This window comes from Malus sylvestris, chromosome 17, assembly GCF_916048215.2.
Source record: "Malus sylvestris chromosome 17, drMalSylv7.2, whole genome shotgun sequence".
Taxonomy (NCBI): domain Eukaryota; kingdom Viridiplantae; phylum Streptophyta; class Magnoliopsida; order Rosales; family Rosaceae; genus Malus; species Malus sylvestris.
In genome coordinates this window covers 30,147,740-30,169,269 of record NC_062276.1, presented here as the reverse complement: position 1 = coordinate 30,169,269, position 21,530 = coordinate 30,147,740, and the positions used below count along the sequence as shown (strand labels likewise).

The 21,530-nt window shown below is 38.2% G+C and overlaps 2 protein-coding genes across 2 annotated transcripts; one reads left to right on the top strand and one right to left on the bottom strand.

Moving 5' to 3' along the window:
- Positions 1–10,473: 10,473 nt before the first annotated feature.
- On the top strand, positions 10,474–11,708 carry LOC126609662 (nuclear transcription factor Y subunit C-2-like). The gene is made up of 4 exons (XM_050277541.1): positions 10,474–10,608; positions 10,717–10,819; positions 11,119–11,189; positions 11,290–11,708. The coding sequence occupies exons 1-4, from the start codon at positions 10,486–10,488 to the stop codon at positions 11,476–11,478; spliced, it is 486 nt and encodes a 161-aa protein (XP_050133498.1). The 5' UTR covers positions 10,474–10,485; the 3' UTR covers positions 11,479–11,708.
- LOC126609659 (zinc finger CCCH domain-containing protein 14-like) lies at positions 11,678–13,231 on the bottom strand. Its single transcript, XM_050277537.1, has 2 exons — positions 12,413–13,231; positions 11,678–12,291 (listed from the first exon to the last, which is right to left on the bottom strand). The coding sequence occupies exons 1-2, from the start codon at positions 13,043–13,045 to the stop codon at positions 12,019–12,021; spliced, it is 906 nt and encodes a 301-aa protein (XP_050133494.1). The 5' UTR covers positions 13,046–13,231; the 3' UTR covers positions 11,678–12,018.
- Positions 13,232–21,530: the final 8,299 nt, after the last annotated feature.

Below are 21,530 nucleotides of genomic sequence, written 5' to 3'. Positions count from 1 at the left end.
TGTATTGTTTTATGAAAATTTCCGGTTTCAAAGGCACTAAATTCGAAACTGCAAGTTCGAGTTTAGTTATGTACTTCTGGTTCATAAAAATGAGGTTCCTGCAAGAGCATAGAATACAAGGTACTGATTTAAGTGCAATGGATTTAGGTTGCTTTGGGAACTCAAGTTAAGCGCTTCGGGACGCAGGGAGGCTGGATGCAGTGCACGGCTACATGCCTTTTGGGTCACAGAGAGGCTGCAAGCCTCTAGGCCGTGGGTCTGGGGTGAGCCCAGCAGCGAGATTAGGCCGAAACAGGAGCAGGGAGCAGGTCCAGCACTTTGCTGGCCTAGGTGGGTGTGCGGCGGCTGGCTTCAATTTTGGGTCAGGGAAAGGCGAGCCTAATAGCAGAGTGGCTACTGGAAAACAGGTCGAGGCATGGGAGCAAGTTTCGGGCCTGTTGCAAGTAGGTTGAGATGAATGGACAAGCCCAATAAGTATCGGGCTTGCTAGTTTTGGGCCAGAGGCACGGGAGATAGGTTCAACATAAGTAGCAGGCCTGCTGGAGTAGGTTGTGGGTTGCAGACCCGTGAAAACCCTAAACCAGGCCTAGGGCCTGTTTGTTCGTGGCGCGCAACAAGCCCACAGGGCTACTACACATGGTCCAAAGCGTCTAGATGACATTATCCAAGGTGGTGGCGTGACTGCAGGCCAGCTGACTCGGCTAAGTGGTGCCAGCGGCGGTGCAGCTGTAAGTCGCAGCTCATGCTGCAAAAGAATCCCAAATTTTAATTTTAATTTTTTTTTCGACTCTAAGGTTTGAAAAACCCTTATTATTTCTAATTTCTTTCAATTCTTTGACTCACAAGTTTCACATAGCAAAAATTGCGTAATGCGTGAAACATATATATATTGGAAAGTAAATGTAAATGTAAAGGGTTCATACATCTTGGGGAATGTTTTCATGCTTCATAGTCGTTTCAAATATCTTCTTTTATTTTAAGCGTACATAATTGGCAGAAAACAACAAAAGTCTTTGAATTTGTAGAAGATTCTTCTTGGAATTCCATCTCCAATGCGTTTGCATCACGTTCAAAAAAAAAAAATTAAAGTGAATCAATAGCCTGTAGATCAATTCAATAAAATAATAAGTTAATCATAAAAAGAATGATTAAAACGTAATACTCCCCTGATTGATAATCAAATTTTTTTTAACGCAGCATCACGAACGTGCTGAAAACTTGTTGTAAGCCTAATTTATTGAATCATTATAAAGGACAGAGAGAGAGGGTGCTGCGGAATTAGAGAGAAGAAAGAGATGTGTAATTGTGATATGTGTGTTATCTCATCTCATTGTGCCTTTATTTATAGTAGTAGGGAAGGTAAATTTCTTATTACAATAGGATTACAACTCTAATAGGATAATATCTAGTCTAAGATACATGGTACAATCCCACAAGGATAACTCAGATATGATAGGATTACAATTACATTTAATTTAATAGAATTGCAACATTATACAAATTTTCTATTAAATAATCAAATTCATATGCAAATTTTCTACTAACAATAGAAAAAACTTCTCATACACAATACTGCCGAATGACACATATATAACACCAGTAGTTTATGCTCTGCACAAAAAACGGATGGAAAAATAAATTTAATTGGCCGCTTTGATTTTAAAGTGAAAATGAAATGAAACTATGATTCAAGTCTTAACAGAAATTAATTTTATCTTCACAAACTGATGTTAAAGCAAATAACGAGTAAAATAATATACCTGGTAGGAGTAGATGCTCTATAACACGAGGATTTTCAACACTCTGCTTTCTCCCATGCCACCCATTTTTACTGAGAAATAAATTTCTTTGTGCAATTTTAAGGAAGCACTCTATCCATATCCATATTTGCTCTAGAGCATGACTCCAATTAGAGTCTCGAAATTTCGTGCAAGAGCCTAATAGATGGAGCGAATAGTGATTCCGACTAGTATCCCCTAAAATTTTATTATGTAACCCTTATCTAAGAAATAACATATAGAATGTATATCACCTAGTTTGTGGTGTGTTTATGTAGAAGGCGCGGATGGTAATATATAAATAAAAAAATTGATGTAAAATCCAATGACGAGATATGGTTTGCTGAGCGAAATATAACTTTTCAATAAGTTTAGAGAAAATGGATGTATTAGAGAAAATGTATGCATCATGTGAATATGCGAAAATTGAGAGGGTTGTGAGAGGTAAAAATAGAAGTGGATAGCATCACGCTTAAAATGGTCATTGCTCTTGCAAATGGCTAGCATGTGAAGTTAGCATTCCCAAATGGGGTTAAGTAGTATCACCCACCAAGTCTTAAATGGTCAGAGTTCAAAAACACTTGTATGGAGTTATCTTAGAACGAGTCATTATCCCAAATCGATTAGAAGCAAAAGAGGAATGAAACTCGGCTACTATATAAGTACCTTATGATACTTCAGCTGCAACTAAAGTACTGGTGACCAGAATATGTGTGTACGCGCTCATGTCTGTTGTTGTTTAGTGTGATGCTTAAAATTTGAGATTCAATAAGGTGAAAGATGGGAAACCACATTGCACCGGAGTAGGATTCTCTCCCCTTCTATTACCGTCATCTTCCATCCTCTCTTCCCACGCTCTTCTTTTTGTCTTTTTCTCTATATAAGAAATTCAAAACAAGATGTAGACGTAGCGTAATCGTAACCGTTTAAATAGGAGAGGATAGAAGGGGTGACGAGAAATGTCCAACAACTGGATTGCATGGTGTGCAACAATATGATTGAAAGTTTTATTCTACATATATCAACTGACTGCCATACTATCTCATCTATTTATTTATGAGAGGAAACTAGCAAAAGAATTAGTGATGTCCTCCACCACCATGTAGGCACTTGAATTCCCCCTACAACGCTCTTAACTCCAGCTTCACCGTAATGCTCGCTTCTTATCATTACCTGACATAGTTGTACTTGAAATTTAAGAAACAATATTATAAATGTGGAAAGAAAATTGAGCAAGATAATGTACTTCATATGAGAGTGGCATCGTCAAATGCAAGGGCACACCGAGATTTGTACAGCTGCTTCCTTTTTGATATAAAATTAGAGCACCAACTAAATTTTAGTGAGTATATACACACACGTAAAAGCGAGCCAGAAGTTTTGGTACGTTACTAATTACAAGAGTTGTGCTAGGAGAGCATCAAACCAAATGGAACCAACTCAAGCTAACTCACAAGAAATATATTAAATGAAATGCAAGAACATAAATAGAAATAGATACCAATATTTTAACGAGGTTTCTCAACAGTCAGTGTAACTAGAGTACGTTCTCAAAGTAGTAGGAGCTCACCCAATAATCCACTATCAACCAAATGTGAGTGTTTACAAAGTGTTTGGGAATCTCACAACCCAAAACCCCAATACACCGAATAGCTCTCACACACAAATAAACAAATAAAGAAAAAAATATAGTGAATAATTTTTTCTCTGTATAAAACAAAGCTAATACAACAATTACAACTTTGATTGAGTGATTGCTAACAAATGAGGAGCAACAGCTCTTCCTCCTTCTCACAAATGGGCTTGCGGCAGTAGCCTCTTTTTTCTCTCTGTTGTGCTTCAAACAAGGGAGGCAGCTGCTGCTGTATAAAGAACCCTAGCCACCCCGTGGCTTTTAAAAAAAGGGCTAAATAAAGGCCCCTTAGTGGGCTATTGGGTCAATAAGTGGCCCACTACAATTTGGCCACCAATTCAACCCACCTCGTCCAAATTCCGAAAGCGCCATGATGAGCCAAACTAACATAATCAACAATCAACACACAAAAAAAAATACTCTCAAATACTAGCAAGACAACAACTCATGTCGAGCCAAATGCTCTTAAACTCCTACTGCTCAACGCCCTTATATAGGCAAAATTTGAGCCAAGTCAAGCAATGAACAAACTTGGCTACACCAATAACCTTAGTCAACATATCAGCGAGTTTGTCTTTAGTCGGAATCTTCTAGAGAATGATCTCTCCTTCACCAACGACTTCACGCACAAAGTGATAACGCACATCTATGTGCTTGGTCCTTGTATGATAAACCTGATACTTAGCCAAATAAATGGCCATCTGACTATCACAATGCACCTCCACCTACTTTTGATAAACCCTCAAATCTCTAATAAGTCCATGTATACAAATGGTCTCCTTTATAACTTCAGCAACTGCCATATACTCGACCTCTGAAGTAGACAAGGCACAGACGACTGCAAAATGGACCTCTATCAAACTGGTCCTTTAGCTATAGTAAACACATAGCCTATAGTAGACTTCCTTTTATCCAAATCACCTGCATAATCTGAATCAATTTAAAATGAGGAGCCAAAGGGTTACTAACTGGTTTGGTTGAATCATGAACTCCAAACTTTCGAATCAACTTCTCAAAGTATTGTCTTTGATTCAAGCATACCAAACCCTTCTCTCTATCTCTAGTGATATCCATGCCAAGGAACTTCTTCCCTTCACCAAGATCCTTTCACTTTATACCCATCCGGTTAACACATATAGATTTTTTTCATTCAAATTACCATGTCGGAAAGCCGTCTTCACATTAAGTTGCACAAGCTCAAGATCATATTGTGCAACAAGAGCTAATATAATACGAATTGAGGAGTGCTTCACAACTGGAGAAAAGATTTCATTGTAGTCAATGTCCTTTTTTGTGCATACCCTTTAGCAACTAGTCTTGCTTTAAATCTACATTGCTTTTCTCATCAACACCTTCCTTCTTGGCATACACTCATTTGCAATCGATAACTTTCTTACCTTTAGGCAATTTAGCTAACTCCCAAGTCTTGTTCTTAAAGAAAGAATTCATCTCATCACCCATGACATTGCACACTTATCATTTTCTTCACTCTCAATGGCTTCCTCAAAATTGGATGGAGTCTCATCAGTGATAATAGGAAAAGCAAAAGCAACATACGCACTATATCGAGTTGACTTGGTAATATGTCTCTTTCCTCTTTTCTTGGCAATAAACTCTTGAGGTGAAACTTGCTCTTCATCTTGAAAAGTGTCTTCAACTTCAATTTCTTCAACATCCTCATGGTCTCCCACTTGTTCGCTTGTAGTGGCTTTGACATCAGCAAAAATAGCATTTGCAGTAGTAGAGGCAACTTTCTTAAGCTCCACTTGTTGGACATCTTTCACATTCTTCTCAGATTCTCTGAACATACTTTCTTCATCAAATGTCACATCTTTACTGCTTACAAGTTTCTTCATCTCTGGGCACAACAACTTGTAACTTTTGACACCACTACTAAAACCAAGAAAGATAGCATTTTTGGCTCTAGAATCAAGTTTATTTTCAGTTACATGAAAATAAGCAATTGAACAAAAAAAAAAAACAAATATAATCATAATCAGAAGAAGGTTTTCCAGTCCACACTTTCATTGGCGTCTTACCCTGAACAGCAATTGAGGGTAAACGGTTGATAATGTGACATACATAGGTAACTGCCTCTACTCAAAATGACTTGCTCAAACTTGACTAAGACAACATACGTCTAACCTTTTCAAGCAAGGTTTGATTCAATCTTTCTGCAACTACATTTTGTTGTGAAGTTCCTTTGACACTGAAATGTCTCACAATCCCTTCCTCTTTGCAAATTTTAAAGAAATGGTCCAATGCGTATTCTCCACCTTTATCAGACCTCAAAATTTTAATTTTCCTCCCAATCTGGTTCTCAACCATTTTCTTCCAACCCAAGAAAATGCTCAACAACTCACTCTTGTACTTCATAGTGTAGACTCAGAATTTTCTAAAATAATCATCAACAAAGGTCACTCACCAATGTCTACCACTTAAAGAGGGAGTCTTTGAAGGACCCCAAACATATGAATGAATATAATCAAGAATGTCCTTCGTCTAATGTACTCCAGTACCAAATTTCACTATAATTTGCTTTCTAAGACACAATGCTCATAGAAATCAAGTTTACAAGTTGTGGCACCTTTTCGAAGACCTTGTTTTAGAAGCCCTTATAGAGCTCTCTCACCAACATGGCCTAATCTCATATGCCACAGTCTAGTAGTATTTGAATCGAACTTGCCCATATTTTTCTGAGACTATTGACACTTCACCTATCACAGTGCTTCCTTACAATAGATACAAATGACGACATCAAGGAGCTTTCATCACAACAAGTGCACCATAAGTAACTTTCAATTCTGAATGAAACATGAAGCCCTTGGATTCTAAAGTACCCAAAGAAATATTTTTCTTTAATTTTGGTACATACCAAACACTTGTCAATTCTTTAACCATGCCATCATGCAATTTTAAACAAACTATACCAATCCCTTTTGTTGTACAAGGATTGTCATCTCCCATGACAACAACGCCATCATCAAACTCTTTCCCTTGTGATGAGTCATATGATGAGTGCAACATGTATCCAACACCTTCTTAGTAGCACAATCAAATGATGAGAAGGTGGTTAAAGCAAAAATAAAAAATAAAAAATATCAGTTTCAAGCTCAGCAACATTAGCTTCAGAACTCACTTTACCTTTAGTCTTCAACCTAGGACAATCTTTCTTCCAATAGCCCTTATTATAACAAAAAGCACATTCATCCATTTACAAGCTTTTTCTACCTTTAGAGTTTCCTCTAGGTCGAGATTGTGATTTTTTCTTACTAGAGAAAGATCTCATCTCTGATGATTTACCTCTAACAAACAAAGTCTCATAGATATTATCATGATTTTTATCTATATGCCTCATTTCATAATTCTTCATAATTCATCAAGGCATTCGACACATCTTCAAATTTCACAATTTTTTTACTATGCATAATAGTGGTAACAAAATGCTCATAAGAGTCCGACAAAGAATTCAACAATATTAAGGCCTTATCTTCATCCTTAATATCCTCATCTAAATTCATCAAATCGGCAATCAACTTATTAAAAGCCTCAAGGTGTATAATCATTTTTGTACTTTCTTTATATTGAAAGTTGTAGATCTTTTTCTTCAAATGTAGTCGGTTCTCAGCACTCTTCGTCATATACTTGTCTTCTAATTTTTTCCACAACATATTTGTCAATGTCTTCCGCATCACAATATACTTTTGAGTTTTTGCAACGCACCCTTGACCTCACATTGCCACATTCTGAAATTGTTTGTACCATCAAATTTTTCCACTTCAAACTTTGCATTTTGCACCGTAGTTCTTGCAAACCCGAAGTTGCTTCCAAAAGGATTCTCATCTTGCCCGTCTGACATCTTAAGCAACTAGACAGTACCCAAGAGCAACCAATGCTCTGATACCAATTTTGTGCTAGGATAGCACCAAAACAAATGGAACCAACTCAAGCTAACCCACAAGAAATATATCAAATGAAAAGCAAGAACATAAATAGAAATAGACATCAAGATTTTAACGATGTTTCTCAACAGTCAATGTAACTCGAGTATGTCCTCGAAGTAGTAGAAGCTCACCTAATAATCCACTATCAATCAAATGGAAGTGTTTACAAAGTATTTGGCAATCTCACAACCCAAAACCCCAATACACCCAATAGCTCTCACACACAAAGAAACAAATAGAGAAGAAAATATAGTGAATAATTTCCTCTCTATACAAAGCTCAAAGCTAATATAGCAATTATAACTTTGATTGAGTGATTGCTAACAAATGAGGAACAACAACTCTTCCTCCTTCTCACAAATAGGGTTGTGGCAGTAGCCTCTTTTTTCTCTCCCTTGTGCTACAAACAAAGGCAGCAACTACTACCTTATAAAGAACCCTAGCCACCCCGTGGCTCTTCAAAAAAGGGCTAAATAAAAGGCCCACTTAATGGGCTATTCGGTGAACAAGTGCCCACTACAGTTTGGCCACCAATTCAATAAGAAGTTCATTCTATACCACTACAATTTGGTCAATAAGTGATGGATTTTCTAAAACTTCTAGAACTTTAGCAGCACGAGCCCTAGCCTCATCCACACTAATGACACTCCTCATTTCCCTTACAAACAATTCGACCCATTCTGCACCATTTGTACTCAGGTTGCTTATTCCAACTGATGGATTCTCAGTAGTGGCTCTAGCAACTTCATCATTAGCCAAGCAAACAAACATCATAATCGAACAAAAATTCTAGAGCAGCAAAGTAGTGGCTGAGACGATCACCAAACAATGAATGAAACAATGATCAGATGATGGCTAAGAGATGGATTTGTGAATGTAAGAGGGATTTGCAAGAGTGTTGTAGCGTTGTTTCAAAGCTACATTAATGGGAGTGAAGAAAGTTGAGGTTCCACCATAGGTCATTCCTCTCATCAATGTGGGATTTACTCTCAACACACTCTCTCACGTGTGGCAAATTTTCAAGTCTAAGACGTGGACAACATAACTTGGGTGATGTGGAGCACATGTGGCCATTGGATTTTCAAGTCTACCACGTGGATAACACAACTAAAGGTGACGTGCTATCTTCACTCCCATTAATGTAATGTGGGATTCATTTTCACACGCCCCCTCATGTGTGGCAAATTTTCAAGTCTAAGACATGGACAACATAACTTTGGTGACATGGAGCACATGTGGCCATTGGATTTTCAAATCTACCACGTGGACGACACAACTTGGGTGACGTGGAGCACATGTGGCCTTGGGCTTCACACGTGGGACAACCTGCTCTAATACTATGAAGAAAGTTGAGGTTCCACCATAAAACAAATTGGCAATATGGGGAGTAGCCCAACTCTTAGAAGCACATGCAAGGTCCCTCCTCTCATCGATGGGGGATTCACTCTCAACAGGGAGGAGGGACCGTGCATGAGCTTATAAGTAAGTTGGGCTACTCCTTATATTGGCAATTGATTTTATGGTGGAACCTCAACTTTATTCAAAGAGACTGAAGCTGATCGAGAAGAGATGGAGCATAGAAGAGTTTTATGGGAGAGTAGGCAGAAGAAGAACAGTGAAGCCTCTTTCTGAGGGCCGGCGATTGGTCTTCGAAGATGGACCTCTTTCTTCCACACACAGCCACAGCCATCCTTCAATCTTATCTCTAGCTTAGCAGCGGAAAACTCAGGGAAAGCGGCATCTAAAGCTTGAACCACACCTAGAACACGATCTGTGACTTAATATGTACAGCAGGGAAGAGGGAAGAGGGAACCAAGGCTTTATATATATATATATATATATATATATATATATATATAGTCATCGATCAAGTCCTACTCCTTGTTGGAATATAATTAGAAAGGGAAATCCTCCTAAAACATGCATAAAGAAATAAAGAAAACCGAATAGGAAAATAAACAAATTAAATCCTATTGCTATAGTAGGGTGAATATATAAATCCTAATTTACTTGCTCTTTTTCATTAAGCTTGGAGGTTATGAAGAATGTCTCCAACCAATCCATATCATTGCCTTGGACTTTTTATACTAGTAACAATATTAAACCAAAAATATCCAATGCATCTCATTGTGCACTGATTAATTTGTCAAAAAGCTCTTTTTTATCCAACTGACAAAAATATAAACAATACAAGGCGTTAACAAAATGTTGTATTTTTAACATTGTTGAGAATACAATATTCAGAGGAACATGTGTATAATAAGTTTGTTATTCTATGTAGTTCACTTATCTCTAAATATTTATTGATATTTACTGTCGTGGATCATCCTGGATCATGAACCTATAACATTAGATTATGCTTTATTACGTACACATATACAACAAATTGATGCATTTTGTGTATGAAAAAATTGGCTTGCCCAAAACAGAATCCATCATTACATCCATCGGAGCATAAAATCCGTATTGTGGTAGATTTATGTGGGATTTTTACATTGTAGCATGTGAAAATCAAATATATATGGTTGTGTGAAAAACATATGCTTTCAACTGTAGTCATTGAATAGGAGCACACTTCTTTTACATCTTTCATATTCACGTATGTAAAGGCCTCCAAAATTTAAAACAAAAAAACACTGGAGAATGATTCTCTCCCCTCCTATTCACATCCCCTTCCCTCCTCTCCTCTCACATATTGTTTTTTGTCTTATTGTTTTTATAAAAAAAAATCAATATAAGATGTTGACGTGGTTAAACCGTAACCATTCAAATAGAAAAAGAGAGAAGGCGAGAGAGATTAGAAGAGGACAGACTCCTCCTCCAAAAACACTCATATATAGCAATAGATTCTCTCTTAATTACACATCATATCCTGATCATTAATTAGTAATATCCAGTTTCAGATTACCTCATATTCAATGGTCATGGGTGCTTTTTGACTTCAAACTTATTGCTCTTGGATTCTTCTAACTTAAAAACAAATAAGAAGATGATTAAAAGCAAAAAAAAAAAAAAAAAAAACTCTACTTTTCCACCCACTTCTCTCTATTTAAACGACTCAATATGTACCTCATCTAAAATTAAGTTGCTAGAAACTAGCCAGAAGCACTTCAAATATTTTAGCGTACTTATGGATTTGAACCATTCTATCAATTTCTCATCTTCTTCGAGCACTTCTTCCCCAGTCGATGATTTCATGCCATTGGATTCTTTCATGCTGCCCGATTGCGACCCTCATCTTTCTACCAAAGAGGTGAACCTAGCTAATTTCCTTCTACTAGTTTCTTATGCTAGACATGATCATGTGTTTTTCTTTATTCTTCTAATTATTTAATTTTCTTGATATCGTTTGATTATGCAGGAGGAAGATCATGAGGCGAGACGCTCTAGTTTTACTCAACTGCAGAAGGAAAATATAGATCTATTTTGGAATCAACAGTTGTTCGAGATTCAAAATACACCAGGTTCTTATTTTGTTGTTGTCTATAACTAGAAGAAAACATGTCATTTACCACATCTCATTTACCACGGTCATGAAGAGCTAATGGTCAAAAAAATCCAATTCCACCACGGACATCATGATACACAATTGACTAGCCATCCGTGGTAGATTGTTCGTGATAAATGAACCATTGTCTTGCAATAATGATCACGACTAGTATCTTCTACGCTCGCATGCCTGACTTTCGCCAACATCTTTCATTTTTATGGATTTAAGTTTCTAACCGCCACGTATTGGCTTCTTATAATGTATAATCCACAGTGAGGAAAACCCATCACGAATTTCCTATTGCAAGGGTAAAACGAATAATGAAATCAGATGGAAAAGTTAAGGTTTGAACAAATTTAATCTTTTGATTAGTATATAAGCAAACTCCTTTTTAATTTACTAAACTTTCTAAAATACTAATTAGATTGAATATCCTAATTTCAGTTGATTAGCTCGGAGACTCCCATCTTGTTCTCCAAAGCATGTGAGCTTTTCATCATGGAGCTCACACTTCGTTCATGGTTGCACACCGAAGAAAGCAAGAGGCGTACACTTCAGCATTGTGACATATCCAGGGCTCTTCGGAATGATCAACTTCTTGACTTCTTGGTGTCTATCGCAAACTTGTTCTAAATTTCGGATATTTGGGATTTTCAATCTCGAATTCGTGAAAATATTGTTAATCTTTATTTTCAGTAATCGTAGTAATTTTCTTTCTTTTTCTTCTATTGCTTGCTAGTTTTCTCTTCAATCTTTCGTTCACCTTCAATGCAATGTTGTACATCTGCATATTTGGTGACTTGTGAGAGCCATATGTATAAAGTTTGCTGAATGAATAGTAATGAAGCTTTACTTGAATTGAACGTTGCGTACAACCATGGACATTTCAAATATATATTAATTAATTAAAAAAATCAATACGAGTGAAATAATGGATCCCGAATTTCTACATTTAAGTTTGGGATCCTAAAGTAACATATCAAAATCCACATTTCCCTCCCTGCAATGCATGGAGCATGCATGCCACTATAGTAATTTACTTAATTCCTTCATTATTACTGTCTTAATTTTACGGTCTCAATTTTTATGATTGCGGTTTTTTGTTTTTTTTTTCCGTACAAACAATATATTTACACTAAAGAAAAACGTACTGGTTTTTTTGTTTTTTTTGCTTCAAAACGAGTCTGAGACGACCAACTGCAGCTTCTCCTGCTCAGTAAGCGAGTGACGGAAGTGGCACCGGTGACCGTAAGGACACGCGCCACCAGCTAACACCATCCGGCAGAGCTGAGTCTTGTAGCGCGGGTGCCTCATCACGGGACGGAGCTCCCTAACGCCGTGAGCAAACTGGCAATTCTCCTGGTACGGACACGTCCCCGTCTCCTCCCACTTGTTGCAAAGCTCCGTCTTCAGCATGCCCTGATTGAACACCTTCACCTGGCTTTGCTGCACTTTCCCACACACTACCATCACCCACTTTATAATCTTAATTACAATTAATTATTTAATCAAAATTCATTTAATTCGGTTTTAATGATTGAAAGTTTGTAAATTTTATTTAACTCACAGTCATCGGTCTAGAAACGCTCAGGACACGTGGTCGATTCGAGGAGCGAACGGAAATGCTCTTGGGAAGCGAGATCCGGTCCGCGTCGACGAATCTGTTTCGCTCCATGACGCTCGTCGGACTGATATCGGAGGATTCCTCGGAAACGACGCCGTCCTGAGGACCGAGACCAAGAGATCCAAATCCGAGTCGCCGAAAGTCGTCGAGAAACGACGTCGCCGTCGGACTCTGATACGCGGACGATGACGACGACGAGAGGAGGAAGCTCTGGAAGGCGGCCTGCGAAGAAAGGAGCTTGACGAGGTCGGTGTTCGCCGACCGGAGTTGGGCGTTCTCGCGGCGGAGCGAGTCGAGCTCGTTAGTGAGGTTGCGAAGGTGAGAATTGCATAGATCATAGTGGTCGCGGAGCTCCTCGTACTCGAGGACCAGCTGAGCCTGGTTGAGGCGGTGAGACGTCGTACTGTGGTGGTGGTCGTCGGAGTCCGTATCGGAGAAGGAGGAGCGGGTGGACGGAGTAAGAGAGAGGGAGCTCGGAAGTGTGTATATAGGCTGGTAATTTGAGGAGAAATCGGAGCAGAAACCTCGGGAGGAATCGGGTGTGTTGGGCAAGGCGATGTTGGTGTTGGGCTCCATGCATGTAATATATTATACTGGATGTGGATTAAGGGAAAGAGGAGAGTTGAGAGTGGAGGGGGAGCATCAAAACAGTTAGAGGCCATAACGGAATTTATATGTTATTTGTTGTTATGCAGTTAGAGAGAGAGAGAGAGAGAGAGGTTTGCTGTTGCTGTTGCTGTTGGTGGAGGTGGTGCAATGCAAGGTAATGTTTGGCTTGGTGTTGAAGTATGTTGTGTGTGAGGTGAAGATAGAAGTAATAGCTTAATGAGAGAGAGAGAGAGAGAGAGAGAGAGATTAATAGTTTAATTAGGTTGGTTGGATTAAGACTGGCTTTGTTAGAAGAAGTTCTATATTCTAAGTAAGGTTTAATAATAATTGTATCTGGATGGTTTGCTTGTATATCACTACTTTAACAAACTCTCTTATATGGACCCTCCTTTTGGTAATTGGCACCATCTCAATCAAATATTCAATGTGTCCATTTAGCTTCATGTGTAGTGTAACCAACAACCAACCTGTTCTCACTCTGGCAAAGATATTCATATTTTATTTAGAAGAAATTAGGTTGTCATCCCTATTTTTATATTTCATTGATTAAAATCTTATTTCTTTTTAATTTTTTTTATCAAGGTCCTTGGATTTTAATTAACGTCATTTACTTAGTGTTAGAAACGTTTCATTTAGTATATTTATATTTATGGCTAAACTTTTTTATCATATATTTCTGTTTGTAGTTTGTACCCATTTTTAATTTGCAACCTTTTTTTTTAAATTGTACCAATTTTCTTTTAAATTTTAATTTGTACCCATATATTAATTTATTTTTGTCCCTTATTTTTTAAACTTTTATTTGTACTCATAATTTTTTTAACCTTTTATTTGTACTCATAATTTATTTATAATGTACCCATTTTTCGTTACAAATGTACCATTTTATTATTTGCAAAATGTATCATTTTTTTTTTGTAAGTACCATTTTTTAATGTAAAATCTTTTTTTTTAGTCTAGAATGTACCATTGTTTTTTACATAAAATGTACCCATTTTTTGTTATATATGACACACCCCGACCCGGAATGTCCACTAAGACTCCGAATCGAGCTGTACTGGCCGGCAATTGGAAGGTGACAAAGCCATAAAGTGTAGTGATATGGAAAATGTGAGTAATTTAAACCTAAAAGTGCCTAAATACCAGAGTGTGCTAGTGAGCGGGTATGCACCCACTTCATACGTGTCGTCAGAAAACCTATTCAACCTTCTCTGCTACTAATATTGTCTACTCGTTTTAGTTCTTTGGCCCTCCAAGATATTAATATTTTAATGAAGAGTACATGGTCATATTTGCCTTCGTCTCCAACCGAGGGCCAAAGGGCCATAGGGTCAAACATAATTTATTATTTAAATTTAAAAACAACAACAACTTAAATTTAATAACTACAACTTAAATTTAAAAATAACAACTTAAATTTAAAAACTACAACTTAAATTTGAAATAGAATGAAGTGAGATAGTATGCAAGGGTGAAAATTATGTGAGAAATGGTATAGGAATGGCTTAGGTATTTATAGAAAAAAAAGGTTTAAATTCATAAAAAAAAAAAAATGTAAGGCAACGGCTAGCTGCAGTCAGCTAGCCATTGTATTCAAAATTTTAAACTATTCGTGTCGGTTGACATGATTGCAATTCAAATTACTATTCATGTCGGTTATAACCGACACGATTCCGCCGTGTCAAACTGATTCCTATGATGCCATTTATATTCAAATTACTATTTGTGTCAGTTACAACCGACACGATTTCAATAATAAAAATTATTCCTGTCGGTTATATCCGACAGGAAATCTGACACTTTTACACAAAATTCTGTCCAGCTCGGGGCTGGCTGGCTGGCTGGAAGGGGTCAGCCCTCTGGCCCTTTGGCCCTTTCAGATTCTGTCCCACGAGCCCTCTGGCCTAGCCCTCAGTTGGAGACGATTTTTGGGCTATTTTTGGCCCTCTAGACCCTTCGGTTGGAGATGGCCTAAGTTATCAGATTTGATCTCTGTTTTACTTCTCACTGAAAAGCAAAATCAGTTGTTGATGAAAAATCATCAAGCTCGACTTGCCGGGGTTACTGCTGTGCCTGAAGCACACTACAGCACAAACCAACACACCAAATGCCAAAAGAGATGTGGTAGGGGCGGCTAGAAGCCATCCCACCAAGGTCAATAGAGTCAAGGCCCATCTAAGGGAGGAAACAAAGCCCAGAAATGCCAAAACCTCGCTCCCAAGGCTTAAACTTCATGAATAAAGGCAAAGCACTTGAAACCATGGATGTAGATATGTGTTATCGATGTGGTTCAAAAGACCACTGGTCCTGTATTTGCCTAGCTCCCCAGAAAGTTGTAACTGAATATCATCTTCATCTTTAGAAGTTTGAATCAAATTTTATGCAAGTGGACAAATCGAAGAGTTCGAAGATGGTGGTTTCTGACTTTCAGGAGGCTATCATACCTATGGAATATTAGAATTTTAGACATAGACTTATTTTTTTTAGTTGAAGTAAGACATTGGGTCCGAATTCCATAGTAGTGGCCGAACCCCACCTTGTTTTTAGTTAATTTTGAACAATTTTCCTTTACGTTTGAATTATTGGTTGGTGATTTGTTTTTGGATATTAAGTTTTAATTAATTTCCGTCCTTGAATACTTAAAATTATTTTGAATGAATATTTGTTTTTAGAACTTTTATACATGTGACCAATTCAAATTAATTTTTTCATTCTAGGTATGACTAGTGGGGAAGTTTGTTATCTGGCAGATAGTGCAACCACGCACACCGTTTTGCGTGAACGCATCTATTTCACTAACTTCATACTTAAGAGTGCACCTCTGACAACCCTCTCAAGCCCATCCAACCTGATCGAAGGATATGGTAAGGCACGTATAATGTTGTCCAATGGTACAGTTTTGACCATTGATGAGGCTCTTTATTCTCCACGTTCCAAAAGAACGTTGTTGAGCTTTAAAGACATTAAAGATAACAATTACCACGTTGAAACCCACATAAAAAACGAAGTTGAATTTCTGTGCATAACTTCCTACGAATATGGCCATAAGTGTATTCTAGAGAAGATGGAGCGTATCTTAAGTGGTCTAAATACTATAACCATACGTCCCATAGAAAGCCACTATGCGGCCAGCCCTACCTCTAGGACCACGCACGAAATTACACTTTGGCATGATCGTTTGGGACATCCTAGATAAATAGCAATGCGCTGTATCCTTAAATCATCACACATGCATCCACTAACCCGAAGTTTAGGTTCGATTCAAGTAATCGCATGTCAAACATGTTCTATGGGAAAGCTTATTATTAAGCCTTCTTATGACAAGATTCGTTCGAATCCTCCCATTTTTCTACAATGGATTCAGAGGGACATTTATGGACTGATTCACCCTCCATGCGGACCATTTAGATACTTTATGGTTTTGGTTAATGCTTCCACACGTTGGTCACACATGTGCTTGTTGTCCACAATGAATACTGTATTCTCCAAACTATTGGCTCAGGTATCAAGCTCAGGGCTTACCACCCTGATTATCCTATCAAATCTATTCGATTGGATAATGATGGTGAATTCACATCTAAAACTTTTGATGACTATTGCATGTCGGTTGGGGTTGAAGTTGAACATCTAGTACCCTATGTTCACAACCAGAACAGCCTGGCAGAGGCATTCATTAAGCACTTATAAATGATTGCTCGATCGTTGGTCATACGTACCAAGCTCTTGATTGCTGCTTGGGGCCATGCAATATTGCACGCTGCCATGTTGGTCCGCTTGAGGCCTGTTGCGAGAGATTATGGTGCCTCCAATGCTAAAGACATAACTCGTTTAAGAATGCGCCTTGTGCAGATCAGATAAGTATCTTGCATCGGTATAACCAACAAGGAGAGAATCGACTAGAGAAATAGGGGTTGCGGCATCACTCGAGGATCTGTAAGGATAGAACAAGCCCAAATCCGTAGTACCCTTAAGGTAACAGAAGATGTCTTTAACACCAATCCAGTGTCTACGTGTTGGTGCATTACTGTATCTTGCCAAAAGATTAACAGCGTAGGAAATGTCAGGTTTAGTGTATTGAGCTAAGTACAATAAAGCGTCTATCGCACTTAGATAACGAAATTCAAGCTCTAAAATCTCTTCATCATCCAAAATCTCTTCAAGACGTGAAGCTCCATCTCACTGCAAAGGGTATTAGAGCCATCATCGAGGCATCTATCGCCGACAAACTTGTTGACGAAGCTCAGAAGACTACTGCAATGACTTCATCCGAAGACACATTCATGATGCACTGCATACTAAGTATCTCATTGAGGAGGACCCACGCACCCTCTGGCTTGCTCTGGCCTACTGTTTCGATCACCAAAAAGACATATACTTGCCTGAAGCAAGACACGACTGGCAGCATCTTCGCTTCCAGGACTTTAAGTTCGTGAACGAATACAACTCTAAAGTTTGTCGAATCTGTTCTCTGTTGAAATTCTACAAAATGGAACTAACAAAATTAGATCTCCTAGAGAATACCTATTCGACCTTCCATGCCACCAATATTGTCTTACAGCAACAATATAGGGCACATAAATTCACCAAGTTTTCGGATTTGATCTCTGTTTTACTTCTCTTTAAGCAGAACCAGCTTTTGATGAAGAATCAACAAGCTCAACCCACTGGCTCGAACGCCGCACTTGAAGCGCATGCGACCTATTCTAGCAGCCATAAACAACGAAAGAACGGTCGTGGCCTTGGCAATAGGCGGCAAGCCCAATCACGGGCCCAAGGTCAATAAAGTGCCACACCTAAGGGAAGAAATATGACCCAGCAACATCCACCACTCGCCCCTAAGGTCCCAAACTTCAAGAACAAGGGCAAAGCTCCCGTTCAGGCTGCTTCTACTGAACTGGACATGTGCTATTGCTGTGGATCAAGGGATCATTGGTCGCGCATATGCCGAGTTTCCCTTGAGGCTACTGCCAAGTATTATTCTTGTCGTGAGTCTAACTTTGCACATGTGGATCATCCGAAAGATGCAATTACATCAATGGAGATATTGGATTTCCAGAAGGCGTCAACACCTATGGATGAATAAATTAGACATGTATTTAGGGTGTTTACCCCTAGTGGCCGAACCCACTAGGAGTGGCCGGCCCTCCCCCCCTCCCCCTTTATTTTGCTAGGTTTATGGTTTAATTTTGAACAATTTTTCTATGTATTTGGAATAATTTGTTTGGTTTTGGTTTGTTTTGAATTATGGATTGTTATTTGAATGGATATTATTTTCTCGAATTACTTAATTGAATGAATAGACTTATATTTATACATGTGACCAATTCAATCAATTTGTTTCTAGGTATGTCTAGTGAGGAAGTTAGTTGTCTGGCAGATAGTGCAACCGCGTATACCATCTTGCGTGAACGACACTATTTTACTAACTTCATACCCAAGAAAGCTCATTTAACAACTCTCTCAAGCTCATCCAACCTGATTGAAGGATACGGAAAGGCACATATCATATTGTCTAATGGTACAATTCTAACCATTAAGGAGGCACTCTATTCTCCACGTTCTAGAAGAACGTTGTTGAGTTTTAGAGATATTCGAGATAATCAATATCATCTTGAAACCACTGAAGATCATGGTTCCGAATTTCTTTGTATCACTTCGTATGAATATAGCCAGAAGCATATTCACGAGAAGTTGGAACGCTTGCCGAATGGGTTGTACATCACAACCATTCGCGGCATAGAAGCCCATAGTGTGGCCGGCCCTATGCCTAAGTTCCTAATAGGAGCATATTTATGCAACTAAGTTAGCTTGTTTTCTTGCATTTTCATAGTTAGTTTGTGTTTATTATAGTGTTTTAAGCTATTTTCGTGTGTTTGTAGGTCCAAATGACAAAGTTGGCAAGAAAGTGCAATTTGGAGCATTTTGAGGCAGTTTTGGGCATTAAATGGATAGCTTATGAATGGAGCAAGATGGATGGATGAATTTGAAGTTCAAGAGGCTAGGAATATGCTGAAAAGATGAAGAAAATAAATCCAAGACAAAGAAGATAAGGAATCAGCTCAAAAGAATGAGGCATTATCCAACCTTATCTTATCCAAACTAACCTTATCTTATCTTATCCTTTCCTAATCTAGCATTATCCAATCTTATCTTATCCAAATCAGTTTATGCCTTAATTCCAGCCATTTATAAGGGATAATTATATATTTAAAATACATATTTCAGATTCTAGAAGCTTTATCTCCTCTCCTTACAAAAGTAGTGCCCCAACCCCTTCTAGAACCCATTTTCCTAGTTGTGCCGCACCCTATATCCTTGTTCCTGATGGTTTTTGATGTGTCATCCTAATTTCCTTTGGTTTCTGATTGTTTTAACTCATTTCACTTAGGTTTTGGAGTGCCAATCCTTTTCCAATGCTACCTATGCCGTGCCTTTTCTCCCTATAAATATAATTGCTGCAGCATTCATTCAGATCACCACCCTTTACCACCATTCACTACAAATTCGTGCCATATACACCCATACACATTCATCCCATTGTGCTGCAGATTTGCAAGGAAAAAGGAGAGGAGACCCTTGGAACCGTGCTTGTCATTCAAGACGTTGGATTGTTGGAGCGTTTCTAGGTGTATTCTATCCATTGTTTTAATGTTTAAATTTAATTGTCTTTGTTTAATTGTGAACATGAGGAGCTAAACTCGTTTTAGCTAGGGGGAAATTCAAAGCCATGAACATATTTGCAATATGAATTGATTACTTCCAGTTGCGATTTCATGAATCGTGAATGCAATTTACTTAACAGTTTGATTAAGAACTTATTCTTGTTTGTTGATTAAGGGTGCACACTTAGTTTGCATGCAGGGATTTGATGCTAAAATATAAGGGAGTTTCACCTAATCGTTATGAACTTATATTTATAAGTAGTGGAGGTTGCTAGTCACGATTGCGTTAAGTGAATTCCTGGCAGGAGTATCATGCTGTTTGTAGTTACAAATGCCTTGTCAATGCTTATGATTTTCACAAAGCTTAATGATCTTTGATTTATCTCTATTATGTTGTCATGTAGGGAACTATTGAAGAATAATTTGGTTGCCGATGCGTTGTCCATCCAATTCAATGAGTTAAGGAAAAGCAACTGGAAATCGTTTTGTATGCAAGTGTGTCATGTGTGGAGAAAAACCCTCTAGCTAGCCAATCACCCATATTTCCCCCCAAACTTGTGTCTAATCTGTCTAAGTTTTTTAATTTAATTATCTTTACTTTAAATTCGTCAAAAACCCAATCCCCTTTATTTTGTTGTGTCAAGTTAGTTAGAATCTGTCCAATTTGTGTTTTTAAGTGTTTTTAAGTGTTTTGAGTCAAGTTAAAATAAATTTTCGTCCAATTCACCCTTTAGTGTCTAGTTTGAGTCTATTTGATTGTTTTGTGCTGTTTTGAGTCTTTTTAGTTTGTTTTGAGTTCTTTGAGTCTAGTTAAGTGTTTTTAAGTCTAGTTTTGTGTTTTTGAGTCATATTTGTGTAGATTAGCAGCCCTAGTTAATCCCAGGCCTAGAACAATCCTTACTTTCATATACTACAACTATCTTAATAGGGTTTAATTTGTGAGTTAGAATATTTCACATCAGTTCCTAGACACTTTGTTGCTTTGGCATGATCGTTTGGGACATCTTAGACGTGACAAGATGAGCCGTATCCTCAAATCTTCACACGGGGCATAAGTTACATCCCTATGTTGGACTCCCACCATGCAAAGTGTGATCTTTAAGGAAATTGAATACTCAACCCTCATATACAAAGATTATTCACGACCCCCCTAAATTTCTTCAGAGGATTCAAGGGGATATTTGTGGACCAATCCAACCAACTTGCGGACCATTTAAATATTTTATGGTGTTGGTTGATGCATTGAAAAGATGGTCACATATTTGCTTGTTGTCCACACGCAACGCCACGTTTGCTAAACTTCTAGCTCAAATCATTAAGCTAAGGGCTCACCACCCTGATTAATCGATCAAGTTGATTTGACTAGATAACGCTGGAGAGTTTACGTCACAGACTTTTGACGATTATTGCATATCAGTAAGGATTAATGTGGAACATGTTGTACCCCATGTTCATACCCAAAACGGCCTAGCAGAAGCTCTTATAAAGCACCTTCAATTGATAGCTCGGACTTTGGTTATGAGAACCAAACTGCCGGTATCTGCCTGGGGCTATGCAATATTGCACGCAACTATGTTGGTCCGCCTGAGGCCCACCGCTACCCAACTATATTCACCGTTACAGTTGGTCACTGGATACGAACCTGATGTCTCGCATTTACAGGTGTTTGGGTGCACCATTTATGTGCCAATAACACCGCCGCTACGTACCAAAATGGGTCCTCAGAGAAAAATGGGAATCTATGTAGGTTATGATTCGCCATCAATTGTTCGCTACTTAGAACCCTTGAC